Source organism: Miscanthus floridulus, chromosome 9 (genome assembly GCF_019320115.1).
Source record: "Miscanthus floridulus cultivar M001 chromosome 9, ASM1932011v1, whole genome shotgun sequence".
Lineage (NCBI taxonomy): Eukaryota > Viridiplantae > Streptophyta > Magnoliopsida > Poales > Poaceae > Miscanthus > Miscanthus floridulus.
Genome location: NC_089588.1, coordinates 112,306,165 through 112,329,918, shown reverse-complemented (window position 1 = coordinate 112,329,918; position 23,754 = coordinate 112,306,165). Strand labels below are relative to the sequence as shown.

At 48.3% G+C, this 23,754-nt stretch overlaps 1 protein-coding gene across 1 annotated transcript; it reads right to left on the bottom strand.

Moving 5' to 3' along the window:
• Positions 1-18,876: 18,876 nt before the first annotated feature.
• Positions 18,877-19,251, bottom strand: LOC136480587 (uncharacterized). The gene has a single exon (XM_066478085.1). It carries the CDS (start codon positions 19,249-19,251, stop codon positions 18,877-18,879), a length of 375 nt encoding a protein of 124 aa, XP_066334182.1.
• Positions 19,252-23,754: the final 4,503 nt, after the last annotated feature.

Here is a 23,754-nt window from a genome sequence, read left to right as displayed (position 1 = left end):
ACAACAAATGAAAAAAAATACAACGTGCACTCATCTCGGCCACTGCGAATGTGGTGAAGGCCCAATTGCATCATTCGGAGGTGCATGAGGTGGATTATTCGAACCACCATTAGATGAAGACTGCACAAAAGAGTAAAGATTGCATGTAAAACAAGATTATTTAGATAGCTAATCTAGAAAGGTAGAGGCCATACAAGCAAAGCACAAGCGAAAGAAAAAAAACTTTCATACTCACAGGAGTAGCTGCAGCTACAGGACGCGAAGGCGGAGGTGGAACCAACAACCCAGGTGGTAGAGACAAGCCCACACGTTGCCCAAGCCCTTGTAGGAACTCCGTAATGTCCGTCAGCCTCTGCGCCTGGGCCTGCCACTCGGTCCGCTCGGTGTCCAGCTGGGCCGCCAGCTCCTGACGTTGCCTCATTTCTTGTTCCAGCCGAACCTGCAATATTCCACTCCAATGTTTCAGTAATGCAAAGCTAATTAAGGTGTGTAAAGATCAATATATGACGAGTAAAACAGGAATAACCTCGAGTGCGTCGACTCGGTGTTGTGCAGCGGTCGGCCGTGTGCGAATGGCCGGGCTCTCGCTCATGCTCCGTGCTCGGATCTGGGAGAGAGAGAGGGAGTAGAGGCCGTGTCGATGACGCCGTCCCCAAGCCAGAACCGCCCATGGTTCTTGCCTTGCCCCGCCCTCATGACAGCCTCTCCATCGTAGTCATGGGTGCTCGAATCGTGGTCTGACCCATGGAGCGACCTCGCCACCTCAGTGTACTCACTGATGCGGGACTGGATGCTCGGGTTTGTGTATGCCTCGGGCGAGTCCTCTAGGTTGAAGGAGACGTTGGACGTCGCCTTACCCTTGTGGGCCATACACCATGCCTGGAAGTCCGAGCAAGCCTGACCACTATGTGATGCCGACTGCGAGAAAGACAGCACGATGATTACAAATCAGGCAGAACTGAGCGTCACAATAGATAAATGAATTTGCGTACCCATGCTTGTTTGTATCCGGCGAGGCTGCAGCTGCCTTGATGGTGTGCTGGACCTTGCATCTGCAAACGATGGTCCTGGGCATCCCTATGCATCTTGAGGTATTCCTCCGTGAACCACCTCTCCACCATCATCGCCCAGCACTCGGGATACGCTTGGCACCACTAGGGAATCATCTACTCGTCATCAAGTATTGGACATATAAGAAGATCAAATTAAACCAACTTAATCTCAAAATGAATCAATATTGATGTTCTTCATTTACCTCAAGGTACTGCTCCCGGGTCAGCTGCATCTCTCTTGCGTCTTTCTTGGTTTTCCTCTCTCCAAGCTTCGACCCGTAGTAGGTTACGATGGCCTAGATGTGTGCCTCGTGATGCATGTCGGTGATGAGTTTTTTACAGGCTTTGGTAGTCACCTGGTCTGCCCTGGCCTCAAATCCCTCCTCGCATCTGTAATAAGTCTGCATACAAAAGCGATGTATCCATTTATTATTTTAAGAAAAGTTCAATGAATGCGACATATTGAGCAATGCTGTGCGAGGGAGACTTACCCAAAGCTCTGCCTTCACCCACGCCACCTTGTTGGGGTACTCCACATCAGTGGTGATGGCGTAGTGGTCAAACGAGTAGGCTGGCTCCGTCTTCGATGCGTACGTGACAATGCCGGGGAAGTGTTGCCTACACAGAAGATCCAGGATGCCGTTGACTAGCCGTGCGTTACCACCCGACACAACCACCCAGTTCCTGCACAAGTGAGTAAGAAAAATTATTAGTTTTTTTCATCATATCATATGAAGTGGTGGTGATAACATATAAAGTTATTTACTTTTGCCCTTCGGGGCGAATCACTGGGCATTGGTGAGGAAGCGAGGCCTATGGGAGGCTCACAGGACCTCGCAAGTAGACACTCGAAGAGGAGTTAGAGGACGCATAACCCGTGCCTGCCGCCTCCTCCTCCTCCGGCTCCTCCTCACATGGCCCCTCCTCCTCGTCTGTCTGGCGAACCAGCTCATCATCCGACTCCTCCATGGGCGCCACCTCCTCCTCCGACTCCTCCTCACACGGTGTGGGAGCAGACGGCCCCCTCATGCAGTTGGCGGTCCTCTTCCTCATCCTCCTGATCGGTAAATGACTTGACCCTAACGGCACAGCCGTTTGCAACCTGTCTTAGCTCGTCACTTATAGACGCATCAGTTTGGGCTTTCTGTTTGAACCAACAAATGAAATCGGGGCTCCCTGGTCCCACACCCTATGAAAGAAGGGTATCATTTTCTTGTAGGGTAGGTTGCCTTGATCCATGTCAGGATTGATGAAGAAATTCCCTGTACCAACGAGAAGCAAGGGGGTTGGACGAAGAAACATGGACATAAGGCGAAATGAAACAAGTTCGTTCAGAACTTACCTAATGAACAGTTGCACCTCGACAAGGTTGGTCAACACATATAGCATGATACTATGCCACTCTTCATTTTTCAATTGCTTAGTGGTCGATGCACTTGCGCTTCTGAGTTGCCCTTGGAAAAGGCTGAAGTTTGATTCATTTTTGCCAGCATTGTAACGAGGGGGTGGATTATAAACGCTAGGAAGTTTCTCAGTGTAGTATTTCTCTATGAAGTTCGACACCTCCTCTAGAATGTATGCCTCTGCAATGGAAGCCTCAATTTTGACTTTATTTCTACATTTTTTGTGAAGAGTCTTCAGACATCTCTCGATTGGATAGCACCAATGGTTCTACACGGGCCCCCATCCGTGCCTCATATGGGAGGTGCATAATCAAATGCTACATCGGCAAGAAGAAGCTAGGTGGAAAGATCTTCTCCAACTTACAAAGCAACACGGGTGCCGCTTTTTCCAAGTCATCAATGACGGTCTGAGATAGCTCCTTGGCACAAAGCTGGCAGAAAAGTAGCTCAACTCTGCCAGCACTTGCCAGACATGCTCCGGGACATAACCTCGAACCATCGCCGGAAGAAGCCGCTCAATCCATATGTGGTAGTCATGACTCTTCATCCCATTTACTCGTAGAGTGCCTAAGTTCACTCCCCTCTTTAGATTCGCTGCATACCCATCAGGGAACATTAGCGTCTTGATCCATTCAAGTACTTCCCTCCTTTGGTCCTTTTCCAAGACAAAATCGGCCTTAGGCCTTCTCTAGGTCTTACCATGACTAGGAGGCTACATCTCTTGATTTGGTCTATCGCACAATGTTGCTAGGTCCACTCTAGCCTTAGGGTTGTCCTTAGACTTTTCAGTGTCCATGAGTGTTGCCCAAAGTGCCTCAGCGACATTCTTTTCAGTGTGCATTACATCAATGTTATGTGGCAGAAGAAGGTCATCGAAATAGGGGAGCCTCGTCATGCCCGAGATATGAGTCCACATATGTTGCTCACCATATCCCACAAAACCACCTTCATTAGGCACGAGAGCATCTATCTGAGCATGAACCTCGGCACCAGTCATCATCCACGGTGTAGGGTTTGTCACTTTGACACCTTTTGTAAAGTTCTTGATGTCTTGTCTAAATGGATGGTCAAGAGGTAGGAATTGACGATGTCTGTCGAACGATGAATACTTGCCACCCTTCTGCAACCAAATAAACCTCACACCTTCCTTGCATATTAGGCATGTGAACTTCCCGTGAACACACCAGGCGCAGAATATCCCATATGCCAGGAAGTCATGCAGGGAGTAGTGGTACCAAATGTGCATTTTGAAGGTTGTCTTTGTAGCTTGATCGTATGTCCATACCCCTTCATCCCAAGCACAGACCAATTCATCAAACACGGGCTCCATGAACACACCCATATTACTCTCTAGGTGTCCAGGAATTATCAACGACAAGAATATGTTATGACGTTGAACGGAGACACCGGGGGGGAGACTAAGGGGGATAACGAAGACGGGCCAACATGTGTATGGGCAGGGACAAGATGTTTACCCATTTCCACCTTGTTTACCCTCCTCCCTTTTCCACATTTGCTACAGGGACACAAAACTAGGCAATGTCCTTTAGCAGCCTTGCCAAATGCACTGTTCAAGAAAGCATCGGTCTTGTTCATCCATTCTGTGGTGTAATCACTCTGACTTCTCTAGCCCGTGTACATCCACTGACGGTCATCCATCCTCTAACATATGTATCAGCGAGTAATGTAACCATCAATGGCATCTACATGGTGTTCCTACTATCTAATAGGTGAGGATAGGTCCTAATCCCACCCGTGGATGCGTAGATGAGGTTAGTTTCCATGCTCTACTCCTATCTGAGATAGAATTTCGGCAGCACCTCCCTGCTGTTCTCCAGATACACGTCCTACCAAAGAAGAGTGCATATCTAGAAAACCACAAGGAGGTGATGCCGAAACTTTGTCTCGGACCGAAGCAGACCATGGAAACTAACCCATCTACGCATCCGTGGGCTGTCCAAAAAACATGGACAATCCGAAATAGATACGGTCAAAGATATGTAAAGATCTGCATACCTCCAACCGTATCTCTTTCGAATGGGAGACGCCTAACTAGGTTATGCGATCTACAACCATGATACGGAAAGAGGGGTTATACCTAGGGTGGCGGCGGAGTTAGGCTAGCGGGGCCATGGCAGGTCGGTGCAGTGGTGAGGCGACGCGGTGCAGGCAGACCGGCACGGCGACGGGAACTCCAACTCGGCTTCGACAGGCTCTTCTCTACGAAAATGGAACAAAATACTGTCATTTTAAAAAAATTCAGCAGAACCTCCCCTGCATAGTGAGGTTTCCAAAACCTATAAAAAACAGCGGCACGATGGACGACAAGCACATATATCTCAAGAGAAGCCATGTAATTTGGATATCAATCCATGCAGAAGAATATATTCAAGTAGTACCACTACTTCTACTACTACTTCCAGTATTGCTACTACTACTACCACTAATTCTACTACTACTACTAGTTGTACTACTACTACCACTACTTCTAATACTACTACTACTACCATTAGCTCTACTAGTACAACTAATACTACTACAACTGTCACTACCACGACAACAAAAAGAGAGAAGGCATACCTGATGGGCGCCAGGGGTAGGGTCGGGCGGCGTCGGGGTTGGCGTCGGGGTCGTCGGAGTCGGGAACGGGGCCGGGGGCCTAGGGCATCAGATATCATATGTAGAGATGTCCTGGTTTGTAAGCATCGTACATGACAACGTACACAAAATCTTCTGGAATTTTTTTCATAGCCTCCACATATGATATCACGACATCTCAACAAGTTTCATGATTTTTAGACTTCGTTTGCTTTTTATAGAATTTAAAAACACTTCGCACGCAAGTTCGCGGTCATGTTTCGTGAACAAGATATCCAAAATTTTGGGTCCGTTCCTGGATACGGCCTCACACTACACTCAGTAACATGACTATCATTTTTTGAATCATTAAATTCCATTATTCGTACCACGTGCAGTTCAAAATTATATTTTTCGAAAAAATTCAAGTAAATGAAATAAAGTAACTAAATATATTAAAAAGCCATAAAAAATCCCCAAATTCTAACTAGGAGTTCCTGGTGCTTTAAAAGGGCTGCACAAAAAATTTGGAGGCCAAAAACAAAAAAAATTACCGAGTGCCGGGACATGGCACTTGGCAAAGGGGGTCTTTGCCGAGTGCCACGAATATGGCACTCGGCAAAGAGGGCTCTGATTTTTTTTTAAAATTTCCTCTTTGCCGAGTGCCTTGACAGGGCACTCGGCAACGACATTTAAAAAAATTTAAATCTTTGCCGAGTGCCGTGCCAGGGGCACTCGGCAAAGTATTTTTTTTTTAAAAAAAATTAAAAAATCTTTGCCGAGTGTCGTCACTACTGGAAACCGGCAATTTGCCGAGTGCCTGCGGCACTCGGCAAAGCCCGAAATACACTCGGTAAAGGCTTTGCCGAGTGCCGCAGTCGGCAAAGAACCCGTCGGCAAAGGTTTCTTTGCCGAGTGCCACATATCGGGCACTCGGTAAAGCCTTTGCCGAGTGTCACGTCAGCACTCGGCAAAAAAAAATCCGACGTCAACTCTGACGGCCTCTTTGCCGAGTGCCACCTCAGCGGCACTCGGCAAAGAATTTTTTTTAAAAAAATTCTTTGCCGAGTGCTATACTCTTGCACTCGGGAAAGAAATTTTTTCTTTTTAAAAAAAAATCTTTGCCGAGTGCCATGGCTCTGGCACTTAGCAAAGCTGAGAAATTGGGTCTCTGCTTCCCAGCTTTGCCGAGTGCCATGGTCACGGCACTTGGCAAAGCCCTCTTTGCTGAGTGTGGCACTCGGCAAAAAGGGGAAAATGCTTTTTTTGTTTTTTGCTTTCCATCAGCACAAACAAAGAAATCACATATATATTAACACACAGCACAATATATATCACATGCATATCCATATTTCATCACATACACATCGATAACCCATCACATACACACCCACCATCCATAATACATCACATACAAATCCATTGTCCATAATCCATCACATATATTCGCATCATCCATGACAATATCCATCATAATATATATATGTCTCTAGTAGTAGTCCAACATAAGGCTAAGTCTAACACAAGTCCATGCAACATGAAAAGAAATAAATAAACGGTACCTACTGCCAGCCTCCCCACCCGGAGTGTGAACTGCCACCTTGAGGAGGGCCAGTTGTCCACCCGGCATGTGGAGAAGGGCCACCTTGAGGAGTCGGGTTCGAACCCGCTGACTGTTGCTGCACAAAGGAGAAGCGAATTCATGAGTATCTACAGGAAGGCCGCACAAGCTAAAGGAATAAACAACCATATATATTCACCGGAGTCCCTACAGGAGGAGGAGGAGCCACAACTGGAGCGAGCAGCGACTGGGGCACGACCACACCTGGCAAGGCCTGAAGGCTCGCCATGAAGCTGAACATGTCCTACAGCCTCTGCGCCTCGGTCGCCCTATGGGCTTGTACAGCCTCCATCTCCAGCCGATGGGCCTCCGCCTGGGCCGCCTGCTGGGCCTCCAACCTCCACAAGTCAGCCTGCAACATTCCACCCGCAATGTTTAAACAATGCAAAGGCAAGGTAGATGTGTAAAAGCAATGAACGATGAATAAAATAGTACTAACCTGGAGTTCCGCCATCTACTGCTATGAGCTCTGCTGCTGAGAGCGTATGGGGAGGGAGGAGCTCATGCTCCTTGCTCGAATCTCGGCGAGGTTGGGAACAGAGGTGAAGTCGACTGTGCTGTCCGCCATCCAGTATCGGCCGTGCTGCTTCCCTCCTCCCATCCTCATCAGGAGGTCTATGTCTAGGGGCTAGGTGGCCGGATCGAAGTCCTCCCCATGGCGCTCGTGGGCCATCGAGGTGTACTTGCTAAGGTTGCTATGGATGCTCGCATTGGTGTATGCCTCGGGCCCATCCGCTGGGTTGTAGGTGACTTCCGGGGCCGTCGCCTTGCCCTTGTGTGCCAGGGCGTATGCCATGAACTCATTACATTCCTAGCCTTGGTGCGCCTGGGACTGCGAGGAAAACACAAAGATGATTACAAGTAATGAGAATTGAGCGTTAGAATAAATAAATAAAGATGAAAACACAAAGAAGATTACCCATGTCTAGGCGTACGCTCTGTGGCTCCGGTTGCCTTGGTGGTGTGGCGCCCCACCCATCTACAGGCGATAGTCCTGATGGATGTTGTGCTTCTTCGCCCACTCCTCCAAGAGCCACCTGTCCACAATGGCCTCCCAACAGAGGCGGTGCCTGGCGCACCAATCAGGACATTGATGCATGCCATCAAGTTATTGATATGTTAGAAGATGAAATGAAGCCTACCTATTCTTCATGGAAGGAGTCAGTATTAATGTTTTGTACTTACCGAGAGGTATTGCTCCTTGGTGAGCGTCCTGGTCCTGGCATCGGCCTTCCTCACCACCTGACCAAGGATGTCGGCGCTGTAGTTGATGATGCACTGGAGCCGCGTCTCGTGGTATAGATCCGAGAGTCGGGACCTACAGACCTTGTCCTACACTCGCGCCGCCCGGTCCTCAAACCCTTCGTCGCACCCGTAGAAGTCCTGTATACAGACATCATGTATCATTTCATTATTTCAAGAACGACCAATGAATGCATAGTATTGACCAATTTAGTGCGATGAAGACTCACCCAGAACTCGGCCTTGATCCGCGCCACAACGGTGCCGAACTCGCTGTCCTCGGTGGCGTAGAAGTGGTCCCACGTCCAGGGCGGCAAAGTCACTGAGGCGTAGGTGACCATGCTAGGGTAGTGCTGCCAAATCAGAAGGCCCAGGGTGCCATTGATGTGCCAGCCCGTTCCGTTCCTAGTTGCTGCAAGAGTCATTAAGAAGAATTGTTAGTCTCCAGTTCAATTTTCAACATGTCATATGAAATAGTAGTGAAATAATACTTACTTGTCACCGCTGGGTCGAATCACCGGGCGCCGGTGAAGTGGGATCGGCCGCGCTGGGAGCTACGAGGGCCCACGCAAGTAGACTCCCGACGAGGTAGAGCCAGAGGCAGTGCAAGTGGAACCCCCTACTGTCGCTATCGCCGCCTCCCCATGGTCCGACGAGTCAGAGGAAGTGCCACCCCCTCCTATGTGTAGGCCCACCGCCTGGTCATCCTTGTCCACCGACGAGGTGGCAGCCGGCTGCACCCTCATCCTCGGACGGCCGCAGGGGCGGCCGCTCCTCGTCCTCCTCGTCGGTGGCTCCGGCAAGGGGTCCTCCTCAGCATGGGGTGGTGAGCGCTCCCTCATGTAGAGGGAGTTGACCCCCGACGGGCCTGGCTTCCGCCCCGCATTTTGTCGAGTGCCTGCAATTTCAAAGAGTAAACCAATTAGCACAGTTAAATTACAAGTACTTATAAAGAGATGCAAAATGAACAAAACATAATAATAATAATAATAATAATAATAATAATAATAATATAGTATTACATGAATTAGAAATATTCTTCACGATCGACAGCGGCTGGATCATAGGTGTCGTCATCACTATCAATATTGTCGAGTAAATCGGGCTCATCTCCATCGTTGTCATCATTGTCATCGCCTAACTGTAATCGCTCAAGCATTTGTAAGTCCTTAGCATTTTGCACCTCTTCTCCGTCGTCCTCATCTCCATCGTCCTGATCAATATCATTGTCTACTTCCATGCCCATCAGCGAAAAGGCTGAGGTTCGATGAACTCTCATCCGCGTTGTAACGAGGGGGACGATTGTGCACGCTGGGAAGGCCATCCTTATAGTATGCTGTTGTGAAGTTTGACACCTCCTCCAGAATGAATGCCTCTGCCACAGAAGCCTCAATTTTGGCTTTATTTCTACACTTTTTCCAAAGAATCTTTAGACATCTCTCAATTGTATAGCACCAACGGGCCTGCACGGGCCCCCCATTCGTGCCTCGTACGGTAGGTGCAAAATCAGATGCTGCATCGCCAGGAAGAAGCCGGGTGGGAAGATCTTCTCCAACTTGCAGAGCAACATAGGTGCCACTTTCTCCAAGTCATTAATCACGTCCCGAGATAACTCCTTGGCACAAGGCTGGCAGAAGAAATAGCTCAACTCTGCCAGCACGCGCCACACATGCTTAGGGATGTATCCTCAGGTCATCGCAGGAAGGAGCCGCTCAATCCATATGTGGTAGTCATGACTCTTCATCCCTAAGACTCGCATAGTGGACAAGTTCACTTCCCTACTCAAATTCGCTGCATGCCCATCAGGGAACATTAACGTCTGGATCCACTGCAGTACTTCCTTCCTTTGGTCCTTTTTCAAGACGAAATCGACTGGAGTCCTTCTCCATTTCTTGCCGAGCGCGGGAGGCTTCATCACTTGCTTTGGCCTATCACACATCGTTGCCAGGTCCAGTCTAGCCTTAACATTGTCCTTTGACTTATCAGGAATGTCAATGAGTGTTGCAAAAAGTGCCTCGGCGATATTCTTTTCTGTGTGCATTACATCAATGTTGTGTGGAAGAAGAAGGTCATTGAAATAGGGGAGCCTAGTCAAGCCTGATTTATGAGTCCACTGGTGTTCCTCACCATATCCAATAAAACCACCTTTCTGTTTATCATCTTTGAGAACCTCTATCTCAGCACGGACCTCGGCACCGGTCATCATCTGAGGTGCAGGGTCGGTGACTTGAACCCCTTTTCTAAAGTTCTTGACGTCTCGTCTGAATGGATGGTCAAGAGGAAGGAATTGATGATATTGGTCAAACGAAGAAAACTTGCCACCCCTCTTCAGCCAAGTGAACCTCATAGCTGTCTTGCATATTGGGCATGGGAACTTCCCGTGAACACACCACGCGTAGAATATGCCATATGCTAGGAAGTCATGCAGGGAGTAGTGGTACCACACATGCATTGTGAAGTTCTTCTTTGTAGCTCGGTCGTACGTCAGTACCCCCTTTTCCCAAGCAAGGATCAATTCATCAATGAGAGGCTCCATGAACAAACCCATCTTGTTCCCCGGGTGTCCAGGAATTATCAGTGACAAGAATATGTTCTTGGGTTGAAACATGACGCGGGGGGGGGGGATTGAGGGGGATCATGAACACGGGCCAACAAGTGTACGGGGCCGCCAGCAATCCATAGGGGTTGAACCCATCTGTTGCTAGCGCTACACGTACATTCCGAGCCTCCTCAGCTTTACCATGATGTATGCCATCGAAATGGGTCCATGCATCGCCATCTGATGGGTGTACCATCTTGTCAGCATTGTATCTTTTGCCATGTTTGTGCCATGTCATCTATTTCATGGACTCCTCTATCATGTACAGCCGTTGGATCCTCGGTATGACAGGAAGGTACCATAGGACCTTCGCGGGGATACCAAGCTATTCCTTCTTGCCATCACTAGTGTCGACCTCCAGATACCTAGAGAATTTGCTCTTTGGATAGTGCGTTGCTTTCTCATGATCTTTCCTAAATAGGACGCAACCATTCGGACAAGCATGGATGTGCTCATACAGCATCTTAAGGGCACGAAGAAGTTTCTATGACTCGTATAAGTTCTTCGGCAGAATGTGACCCTCCAGAAGCAGGGATCCAACAACTGCCAACATACCATTGAAGTTGTCTCGACTCATGCTACACTGCGACTTGAACGCCATTAGGCGTCTAATGGCATCCAGTTGCGAAACCATTGTCTTTTCATGAAGGGGCTTCTATGCCGAAGAGAGCATATCGTAGTACGCCTTTGTGGATTCCTCTGGCTCGTCCTCTAATCCTTCACCGAATCGTGCCTCCTGAAAGTCATCTATCCAGTCTGCTACCCCGGCATCTCCATCAAAAGCCTCGAGGCGTGGTCTCACCACCTCCTCTCTAATATGATCGGCTTCACCATGGTGGATCCAGCAGGTATAGTTTGGCGCGAATCCATACTTGCAAAGATCTTCCCCCATGTTCTTCCTATTCTTTCTTACACGGTTGTCACATTTGCTGCAGGGACACGGCATCCGACTCGACCCTCTAGCAGCCTCGCCAAATGAATGCTCCAAGAAAGCATTAGTCTTAGTCATCCATTCTAGGGTCATACTTGCGTGGCCCGTGTACATCCAATCACGGTTCTCCATCCTCTGGCATATACATATGTAAGCGAGTAATATAACCAGCAATTGCATCTACACGGCGTTCCTACCATCTAATAGGTGAGGATAGGTCCTAATCCCACCCGCGGATGCATATATGAGGTCAGTTTCAATGCTCCGCTCCTATCCGAGATAGAATTTCGGCAGCACCTCCCCGCTGTTCTCCCGATACACGTCCTGCAAGGGAGAGTGTGTATCCGGAGAACAACAGGGAGGTGATGCCGAAAGTCTGTCTCGGACCGAGCGAACCATGGAAACTAACCTCATCTACGCATCCGCGGGTTGTCCAAAATACGTGGACAATCCGAAAGAGATACGGTCGCAGATATGCAAAGATCTGCATACCTCCGACCGTATCTCTTTCGAACGGGAGACGCCTAACTGGACTACGTGACCATATAAAACATGCATGCAAAGGAGGAGGGGGTTATACCTAGGGTGGCGGTGGAGTCATGCTAGCGGGGCAGTGGCGTGTCGGTGCAGTGGCGAGGCGATGCGGTGCAGGCAGACCAGCAGCGCCGACGAAGACGATCGGGGTCACCGAGTCCCTCCCACGGGTCCTTCTCCTACATAAAAAGGCAATAGGTTAGAATCCATTGAAAATTTTGGCAGCACCTCCCCTGCACGGGGAGGTTTCCAAAACCTGCAAGAAACGTCCTGTGCCGCGCTTTTGCCGAGAGTCTGGCACTCGGCAAAGAAGTCCTTTGCCGAGTGCCCGGCACTCGGCAAAGAACTCTTTGCCGAGTGCTCGATTTTTGACATTCGGTAAAGAATTTTGCACTCGGCAAAGTCTCTGTTTCCAGTAGTGATGCTTCATCAGCCGAAGCAAAAAAAGCTATATATTTATGCTAAACTATTAAAATTCACAGCCATACTTTCGTAAACTAGAGTAATTTATTTAAATAAAAAATGTGTCAATTTATTTAATTAGAAGCAGCAGCCATTAATTTTATAGACGTCTACAAGAATTTGTTTATTTGCTTCAAGCCAATATCACTAGCTATGTAGGCATGCTATGGCCATAATGTCGCTATATATAAAATGAAACACATGAGTAGTACGTGTCCAACTATGATATGAAGTAAAATTACACAATTAATTGAAATGCATGATGTAATCGTTAAATCTCTAAGCAATAAATTATCTATGATCATGCAAGACGTACTTCCCGTTGCCACGCATGAGCAATTTTACTAGTATATATATAATATAACAAAGCTCCTCCCCTCTCATTAAACAGTTTGATAAGCCGCTTACTCAATAGACATTTATTTCAATCGTTAGGTTTTGAAGCCCCAAACCGCCTTGCCCCTTTGGTTGGCAAGCAAGTCTCATTTCACTATTCTATATTTCTTTTTGTCCTCGTCATTCTGCCAAAAGAATCTGGACTTGAAATACTTATCACGATACTTAAGCACTTGTTAGTCCATTAGTTCTCACTCAATTACCAAAATCAAACTGAGCTTTCACTTGGCCTCTCCCTTCTCTCTCTCCCTTGCACTCCTTTCTTTTCCATCAGCCGCACTACCCCATGCCTCCTCCCTCTCCCCCCACATGTCTCTTACCACCACCTCCCCTCTGCAGTTTGCACCTCAATAGTTTGGAGCTTATCGATGTCCACGACAACCTCTTCTCTCTCTTTCCCACTCGTCGGAGGATATCAAACAACAGTCTCGGGATCATCTCGAGTCGCGACAGTGGGATTTCGAGAACGTGGGTGCGGGATCTCGATCGATGACAGTGGCATTGTCGCGGTAGGTCAGGTCCATGGCGACCTCACCCCCTTTCTTCAACATATCAGCCCCCAGATCTGGCGAGCTACAATCCCTTCTTGATCCGGGCGAGAGTACGTGTGGTGGTGACCTGACAATGGTTCCAAGAGGTAGTGGCTGTGGCCCAACAGAGGTTCTCTTGTTCTGTTCTCCCTCTCCCTCACTCTCTCCCTCTCATTATGGTGAAACGGATTTGGTAGTGGTGGCAAATGTAGCGGTGGAGCCAGCAGAATGCTCGCCAATAGTCGAATTTGGTGATAACTGCAGGAGCGGGCTCAACAACATGAAATTAGGTGGCAGAGGTGGGAGCAAGCTCGGTGGCATCAAACAGCGGCATGGTCGAGGGCAACAAACACCACACATGGGCTCGATGGGCCTCTGCGGACGTTTTTGGCACATGGTCTTTTTGGTTGATGCCTAAGTTTTCAACAGCCAACCTTAAATCGTGTCTGCCGTAGAAAGTGTGATGAGTAAAATTAAAACCACACTTGTGGTAAATTTTGATAAGAATATGACATGTAGGATATGTTGTTAAGAAAGTGTAGCGTGCCATAGTTATGACAGTGAACCAAACAACTACCTAAAAAGTTGTAACATACCTGTGGCATGACAAGTTCTGATATTTATTTAGAGTAAAGTTCTCTAGCGGTCCTCAAACTTGTTCAGTTGTATCATCTCGGTCCCTCAACTCGTAAATCGCTCGTTTAGGTCCTTAAACTTGTTTACAGTGTCCTCCCGGTCCCTAAACTCACAATCACCTGTTTAGGTCATCAAACTTGTTCGACTATGTCAACCTGGCCTCTAAATTTGCTACTCGCTAATCGCGTATTTAGGTACTCAATTTTTGTTCACGGCTCACTGGCTTTAAGACCCGAACATACATCGAGAATCTAAACAGGTAATTTGCGAGTTTAGAAACTGAGATGGCATAATTGAACGTGTTTGAGTACATAAACAGGTGATTTGTGAGTTCAGAGACTGAGATGACACTAGCAAACAAGTTTAAGGACCTAAACTAATGATTTGCAAGTTTTGAGACCAGGATGACGCAGTGAAACAAGTTTGAGGACCGCTAATGGACGTCTATTTATTTATATCTCGTGCCATAGGCCGAGCACTCTTGTTTCACCCCCTTAACTGGATTATTGTACTCCCGTGTTGTTGCGAAAACATAAAACAACCAATATGTACTCTTGTTTCTTTTACCGGAACATTTGGACCCTTGTGTTTCTTAGGGCTTCTCCGGTAGCAAGCCAAAAGCAACTCATGAGTCCCAGCTCGACTCAAAGAACGAGAGAGAAGGAGTCGACTCATATTCTTGCATCGGTTCATCGCGATTAAAAAAATCAGAATAGAGAGAGAGACACAGGGAGCGACTCAAGAGTGAGAGGCTTCAGGCTTGCAGTTTTTTATTCGTATATACGCGGCCAGGTTGCACGAGGAGTCGACGCACCTAAAGATTGCAAACCCGTGGGCAACAAACCTGATGGGCGCGGATACGGGCGCCAAACTATGCCCACGGGCACGGGTGCGGGCTCAGCTGTCAACCCGACGGATATTTGATAACGGGCAAAGAAATAACCTACCCGCACCCGCAAACCCGATAGACCCACTCCGATCACTGACAAGTGGACCGCCACTCTCCTCCCTAACACCACACCGCACCCTCCTCCTCCTCCTCTGTCTCATTGCTCTCACTTTTCACGTTCTTTGCCAAGAACAGAAAGAACAGAGAAACAAATCCTCTTCTTCCTCTCCCAAATCCCACCTCCAAATCCAGGAATCAGGTTATGCATGTCACACCACCGCATTCTCCATCTTAAGAGCTTCCCATTCTCCTATGGGGCTCTCGCTAGCGTGGAATATCGGAGGAGATCGAAGAAGGTCGCCCTCCATGGCCACCTCAACTGTTTCCATGCCGCCCACGTCACCAGGGCTGGGCGCTCCCAGCTCGTGCACCTGCCCAGCTTGGCAACCGCCACCAGGCCATGCTCCCCATCTCTACATCGGCGGCGTCTTCCTGCTCGACCTCCTCTGTCCAGGCGTGGGATTCACGGGAGCACAGGACGAGCGCGTGCATGGGCGGTGAAGCAGGAGTGCGGGACGGGCGCATGGGGAGGCGAAATGGGGAAGAAGACGGCGGAGCACTAGATCTAGAGGGCAGAGGCTAGAAATGGCTAGAGTCCTCCCCTCCTGTCTCCTGCTTCCTCGAGCGGGGGCCACGACGGCGGGGCCACCGGACAACGGCGAGCCATCCTCTTCACTCGTCCTCGTTGCTCCACCAGCTGTCCTCGTCGCTCCGCCCGCCATCCTCGTCGACCGTCCGGGCCGGCCGCCTTCCTCGTCGCTCACCCTCGTTGCTCCACCGGCCATCCTCGTCGCTCGCCCCGGCCGGCAACTTTCTCATCGCTCTCCCTAGCCGGCCGCCGTCTTCGTTGACCTACCGGCGGGCACACGGGCATGCCCGTGGATAGCGGGCACGGGCACAGGTTGCTGCCCGTGGCAGATGGCAGGCATGGGTGCGGGCACAAGATTTTGCTCGCGGGCGCGGACGTGCGAAGCCACTGTCCGGATACTGCCCATTGCCATCCACCAGAGAAAGCAAGAGTCCGACTCAAGAAAACCTACTTGTGTCAGTTTTTTTTCATTGTGAGCCGACTCACCACTGGCTATGCTCTTAAATGGAATATTTGGACCCTTGTTCGTGTTTTCCTCGAAAGCTGTGGACTCTTGTGCAACAGTCTTTTGACTGCAGAGGCGCGTACGCGTGATGTGACGGCGACGACGAGGGCGCGGGAACTCTTCTTGGTCGAGTCTCTGCTACCGGCAGCGCGCGGAGCAATGCCATATCTGCCCCTTGTGTTTGTCACGTGCAGTCGTGCTAAGCCCCGTCGAGATTAGACGCTGCGACGATGGTGGTTGTTGAGCTAAGAAAAGGCTTAACTGGATAGGACGATAAGAGCATGGCAAATGAGAAGATACCGGAAAAGTAATACCTTGCCACCTTGGATCACATGACTTTTTTGACACTGCTAAGAGCTCCCTTGGTCTAAAAAAGGTTACTATGGTCAAACTCTTTTAAATTATAAAAAATATTAGCAATATTTGTATCTTTGAATAAGTTTATTATGAAAATATATTCAGCGTTTTATCTAATGATACTAATTATGTAATATAAATATAAATATTTTCTTATATATATTTGGTAAAAAGTTGAGGATGTTTGAATTTTCTCGAGAACTGAGAAAGACACTTTTTATCAAAGTTGAAGATGTGTGAATTCCGAGAAATAAGAATGACACTCTTTATAGGACGGAGGGAGTACATACTACTTGCATCCATTTGAAAATGGCATACATGTAATAGCCATGACATATGTGGGACTGCTGATTAGGCTGATCATTATCAGCGCTCGCTTCTTGCCAAGGACACACTTTTGGTCATGTATGGTACTTCATATCGTGCCTAGAATTGTACTCCCCCATTTCAATTTATAAGTCTTTTTGACTTTTCTGGATACGTAGCAAACGCTATGTACTTAAAAAGCCAAAAGACTTATAATTTGGAACAGATAGATTAAGTAGTTTATTAGAAACCATAATTGTTCTTCATTGGTTCTAACCTTTTACTCCCAGCATTTGACACTACCTCTCCTAACCTCATGGGTGCTCGACGAGGATAATTGTGGTCGACATAGTTTGTTGGAAAGCATGATTGTTCCTTGTTATTGTAACCCTTTTACTCTCGCTGCCAAACATGCCTCTAAGAGGAACTCCAGGAGACTCTTTATATCCTTCCTAAATACTAGGAATAGAGATTTTCGTAAAAACCACTCTCCAACAGTTTCTCTAAATTAAATGGTTATCCAAATATAGCTATCTTCTATTTTAGATTTTTTGCTAGCCAAAAATAGAAGACAATAGTGGCTCTCTAGAGTGCGCAAAGATATAGAAAAGCTATTGCAAAGTGAAAAAATATAGGAAATAATTTTTATGCAAATAACTCTTCAAATTATAATTTAGAGAAAGAGATTTAGAAAGGCTCTTGGAGATGCTTTAATTGTGCTGTCATCGAAACGTAACTAATGTTTTCGCAAATACTCCTTCCATTCTAAACTACAAGATCTTTAGACTTTTCTAAATATTTAGATTTTGCTATGCACTTAGATATACCCTAATGTCTAGATATATTGTAAGAGCAATAGATCCAGAAAAGCTAAAACGTTGATTTGCGTGATTTTCAATGTGTACTTTTGAACTTTAACAACTAATATGGTCTCGAACGACTATCAAAATCTTAAAATCTGCGGCTGTACAACAATGGGAAATGAGCAGACCCACAAGAGTTACATATGTTTGCAGGTTTGAATGAGACTTCGAACAAAATCTTATAATCAACGACAAATTTTGTGAATGGCGGGAATAATGTCACTTTCAAAATAACCAACAGCCGTAAACAATAGCCCAGTTGGATCCCAGTAATTTAACCAGAGCTTATATTAAATCACGAAAATCAGCAGATGCATATCATTCTGCCACGTGCTGATCCTGCACCCTCGCAGCAGGACACACATCCTGACTGCAGCCGGGGCCACACCGATCCTGACACACACCGGATCCCCCACCTGCCTCACTGAGACTGTATCCACGGCAACCCAAAATACAAGATTCATTCGTCCTTCAGTAGCGCTACAGACAAAGATTTTAATACATATTTTGATCTTCTCCAACGAGACCCAAAAGACAACATGTCGATGTTTCGAATCACCGGCTAGTAAATTTCTATTTTACGCGTTTGACCTAGATGGTTGTGCTCGGATGACACAAGGATTTATACTGGTTCGGACGGAGCGCCCCTACATCCAGTCTGCTGCTGCTCGTGTTACCGGCACTTGGTTTGTAGTAGGGGTTACAAACAGACGAGAGAGGAAGAATGTCCCAAGTCTCTGGTAGAAAGAGTGAGTCCAGTTTAGCTCTCTATCTACTGCCGAGCGCCAAAGCCTTCCGCCGCTCAGGCGTGTTAGATGTGTCTTGGAATGCCCCCTCCGTGGGGTGCCCTGCTTTCTCTTTTATTGATGAACGGGAACATGCAAGTTACATCGGAGAAAGAGAGAGAGAAAGAGACGAGGAGAGGAAGGGTTTTGGGATTGCAACGTCTTCCATCTCCTTTACGCGGGTCCCGCCGACCCTGTAGATGACGACGGGGATGGCTCCACGTCACGGCCCCATTCGTCACTAACGCCGTACACGGGCGTCGTCAGCCGGTCGTGTCGCTCCATCTCATCCCAGCGGACGGTATGGCTCATTGACGTCTCCGCCTAAGGCCGTACGAGGAGTAGGTAGTACAGCGCCGGCACGCTCGATGCTATTGGCGACGTGCATCCTCATACATGGCCCGCCATGGCCGCAGGTCACGTCATGACGCGCCTGCTCCCCTTCTAGCGTTAGAAGTTTGACCCCGGACTCGTACTTTCAGACCCGTAGTGGTTGGGGGTGGTACGGACCTCCGTCGGGCGAGGGGGAGCCCACGCCTTTAGGGGTCGGATGAGGTGAACTCCGCGCCCTCGGGGTCGAACGAGGCGAAGCTCACGCCCTTGGGGTTGGGTGAGATAGAGCCCGCGCTCTTGGGATCGGGCGAGGTGGAGTCCGCGTCCTCGAGATCGGGTGAGGCGGAGTCCACGCCCTCGAGGTCGGACGAGTCGGAGTTCGCGCCCTCGAGGCCGGGCGAGGCAGAGTCTGCGTCCTCGAGGTTGGACGAGGCAGAGTCTGTGCCCTCAGGGTCGGGTGAGGCAGAGTCTGCGCCCTTAGGGTCAGACGAGGCAGAGTCCGCGCCCTCGGGGCCGGGCGAGGCAGAGTCCACGCCCTCGGGGTCGGACAAGGCAGAGTCCGCGCCCTTAGGGTCGGACATGACGGGGCTCTCGCCTGAGGGGTCGGGCGTGACGGGGCTCTCACCCGAGGGGTCAAGCGAGACTGAGCCCGCGCCCTTAGGGTTGGATCACCCAGATCCCGTATCCTTTAGGTCGGACGAGATAGAGCCCATGCCCTCGGGGCCATGCGAGACTAAGATATGTTCTTGACCATCTGAGGGAGTTAGCATTTGCGGCCATTAGCTTCCTTCTTTCGGGTATCCCTGATACTGATACCCAATAGTAGCCCCGAGCTTGCGAAGGAGCAGAATACTCCTTCGAAGGCTTTTTCGGACGAAAGAATTCTGGGAATCTTGATCTCCCTTTGTGGGTCGTGGGATGTCTTGGTATGGTAGAGATTCCTTGTGTTTGGACTTCTTGGGAGCATGTAGCTACTTGATTCAGGGGATCAGAGAAGATCTCTCTTGATTATGATTCCTCTCTAGGATTCGACCGATCCGCCATTGTCACGCGACCGCGTATTCGGTCTCCTTATGAGTCCTAGTCTTGAGCCCCCTTGAGCATCAAGGGTCTGGTCGAGGGGTTGGCTCGTCTTAAGGTCATCCTCCCTCAAGTATTTTTTCGATAAAATGGAGGGGCTGAGTTGTGCTATGTTTTCCTCGATGGACGAACTATGGTGCTTGGTGAGCTATTAATGGGCAAGTTCGAGTGGGGCCTCGGCTTTCCATTTACGGGGGTCTGGTATGGGTTAGCTGGTGACCAACTCCAGATTCCTGATAGCCAATCCATATAGTTCTCGGGTCTATTCGACCTGTCCCGAGGGCTCATTCCCTTTCTTTGAGGAAAAACCATGGACCGTTAAAAGCTCTAGTTTGGTTTTGGTGAATTGATAAAACCCTAAGTGCTAACCTAGTTCATCTAAGTGATCATGAGATAGGCAGCATTATTCCAAGTGGTGAAGCAACAGTGAAGATCATGATGATGGTGATGATCAAATGCTTGGACTTGGAAAAGAAAAAAGAGAAAAACAAAAAGCTCAAGGCAAAGGTGAAATTTGATAGGAGCTTTTTTGTTTTAGTGATCGAGACACTTAGCAAGTGTGATCACATTTAGGATCGATAGTCGTACTATTAAGTGGGGTGAAACTCATATCGAAATGTGGTTATCAAAGTGCCACTAGATGCTCTAACTCATTGCATATGCATTTAGGATCTAGTGGAAAGCTAACACCCTTGAAAATGTTTGTGAAAATATGCTAACACACGTGCACAAGGTGATATACTTGGTGGTTGGCACATTTGAGCAAGGGTAGAGAAGGCGGTGAATTAAAGGAGGTGTGTTTTCATTGTCAAATAGTGACCGGACGTTGAGTTCGAAGTGACCGGACTCAGGGTTCCAGCGTCCGATCAATTATAAAAGAAGGTGGTGCTCTCAGGCTCGATTTGCCCTGTGACCGGACTCGGAGAAGAAAAGTGACCAGACTCTGGCTAAACACTATTCAACGTCCAGTCCTGCTAACGTGGCAGCACGTAGAGAAGAGGAGGAGCGGACACACCGGTGCGTCCGGTCATGGTGGACCGGACGCGTCCGGTCAAGAAAAACCGGCTCTGGTGCCTTATTGGAAATGATCGGACTCCTGTGATGGAGCTCCGGTCACTTTGAGCAGTGCGTCCGATCACAACTTAACACATGATGCGAAGCAGACTAGCCATTGAGATCGGGCATTCAACATTTGAAGCTAATGACACACGGCGATCATCAGGCGACTGGACGCAGGGGTCCAGCATCCCGTCAATCTGACCGGCACGTCCGGTCCACTTGAATTTTAGAGGAGTGAGGAGCCAATGACTCTATTTCATTGGGGGCTCTATTTAAGGTATGTGGTCAGCTCTAGCTCTCACTCTTGGCCATTTGTATTGACATAGCAACCTTGTGAGCTTAGCCAAAGCCCTCACACTCATCTCCATCATTGATTCTTCATCTTTGTGAGATTGAGAGAGAATACAAGTGCAATTCTTGAGTGATTGCATCTAGAGGTACTTGGTGTTCGTGTTTCGCTGCTGGATTCACTTGTTACTCTTGGTGGTTGCCACCACCTAGATGGCTTGGAGCACTGAGGATCATCGAGCAGAGGATGGTGATTGTCTCTGGCTCTGATCGTGGTGATTGTGAGGGGTCTTGTGCCTTCCTTGGTGGAGAGCCGAAAGGTAACTCTAGTGGATTGCTCATGTCATTGAGTTACCTCACTTGTGGGTAGGTCCTTACAGTGTCCAATTGTGTGGACGAGATTTATGCAACACCTCTTAGCCACCGAACCACCAAGTGTTGGTAGACACAATGGGGACTAGTGTGCCGGCAAGCACGTGAACCTTGGGAGAAAAATTGGTTGTCTCTTGCCCTTTGGTGTTCTCCCGATGATTGAATTGGTATTCATCTTGTGATTGGTTCACTCCTTTACGTGGTGGTATAATCACCCTAGTCACTCATTTATATTCTCGTAAACTAGTTGTAGCAAGCTCTTTAGTGTAGCTAAAATTGAGAGCTTGTTTTGTAGTTTAAATTCATCTAGTGGAGCTCTTTAGTGTAGCAAGTGTGAGAGCTCTTAGTGAGTAGTGACTTAGCAAATTGTGTGTCTAGTGATCATAGTAACTAGAATTGTTGGATAGGTGACTTGCAACCCTTGTAGAGCTAGAGGAAGTTTGCTTTTCACTATTTGTCATACTAATCAAATTGCTCTTGTTGGTTTGTATAAAATTAAATAGGCTATTCACCCCCCTCTAGCCATATAAGGACCTTTCAACCATGCTCTGTTAAGACTTGAATGTGGGCCAGGATGCCCATGGTGCTTGTGTGCTCGGGTACTAGCCGCTAGCGGGCCCATCCTGTTCCACCCCTCACTCTAAAGGTGCCTCAGAGCGGTTTAGGACTTTGTTGAAGAGACACTTAGAGTAGTTTAGGACTTTGTTTTTCCTTTAGCCATACTATTAAGGGGGGTATGGACTAGTACCTTGACCTAGGTGAGTCTAGTGGGTTAGGTGTGGTGCACACTTGTCAAATCTAGCACTAGGTAGCTCCGGAGTAGCCCTAAGATCAATTGGAGCAAACTTCATTCACATATGATTTCGAGTTGAAAGTGAATGGAGGGTCAAATGTTGACCGGACGCTGATCCGGTTGTGATTGGACGCTGGCAGTAGAGTCCGGTCAGTTCATTTGATAAAGCAGAAGTCATCTAGTTGCGACCGGACACTAAGTGTGATGTGATTGGACGCTGGGTGTCAGAGTCCAGTCAACTCCAATAAGGTTCCAGAGAGGGAGAATCCTGATCGGACATGTCCGGTCAGTGCTGACCGGACGCTGGTCAGGTTCTGGTCAACACCAGTAAGGTTTTAGAGAGCAGTTTTCATGACCGGACATGTCTGGTCAGTGCTGACCGACGTAGGCCAGAGTCCAGTCACAACTTAATGGCTCTATGGCGGGGATAACTGACCGGAGCATCCGGTCACCCCGTAGAACACTGATGTAGCCTCCTAATGGTTCATTTTGAATGAGGGGGTATAAATATTTCCTCTATTCATCCAAGGGAGGTCTCTTGCCCATTTGATCAGCTGAGAAACACCCTTGAGAGTGCTCAGGAGAGCAAGAGCCTAGTGAGGTGATTGAGATTTGAGAATCCAAGATTAAAGCCTCATTAGTGCAAGGAGAGTAGCAAGTGTGCATCCACCCTTCTCATTAGGCTTGTTGTGGTCAAGTGAGAGTTCATGCTTGTTACTCTTGGTGATCGCCATCACCTAGATGGCTTGGTGGTGATTGGGAGTTTGGTGATCATCCGGCGGAGCTTGTGGATGACCCAACTCAAGTTGTGAGCGGTTGTGGGTGATTCACCGTGACCGGTACCCTAGTCCATCACTGCCCTACATCTTCTCGATTGTCGAACCTCTTCGTATTGGAACCCTAACCCTATGTGTTTTCCTAGTGGTACCCCGTGATTCGTTCATCTGATGATTCTTCACCGGGTCGTCTGTGTTCGTCAGGTAGCAAGCCATCGCCTCTAATTTCATATCTAATGCTTGCTTCTTAGGGTTTTGTATCTCTAGATATATTTTGTAATTATTCATATATCCAATCTATTATAACGTGCAGCGAGTCGGTGTTTGTGAGGTTCCTTTGGCAGTGGTCAGTGAACTCGAGGCCAAGCCCGTAAGTACGGATCGAGGCCAAGCCTCGGAAGTGCCAGTTGGCAGTCGGTTCTTATCAGTGGCAGTAGTTCTTTTTAGCTCCAGCAATGGCACATGTCAAGAACGCCAGAGGTGGTCCAGGTGATGAGGATCCGAGGCCTCTATCTCGCTTGTCTGCTCAGGAGAAAGGCAAGGACAAGAAGACCACAACAAAGAAGCAGAAGCTTGTTGATGCGGAAGCTTAAGAGCAATAGCAGTTGCAGCCATCGTAGAGCGTGCAGAGAGAGGAGCTCGGAGTGGTGTTTGCATTGTAGACCAGCTTTCACCAGCTTAGAGGGCCGCCGTCGAGCAGGTTGAGCATCGTCATG

What these genes read in the sequence shown, in the direction of transcription:
- LOC136480587 (XM_066478085.1), bottom strand. Translation starts at nt 19,251, where the DNA reads ATGTCCGACCCTAAGGGCGCGGACTCTGCCTTGTCCGACCCCGAGGGC.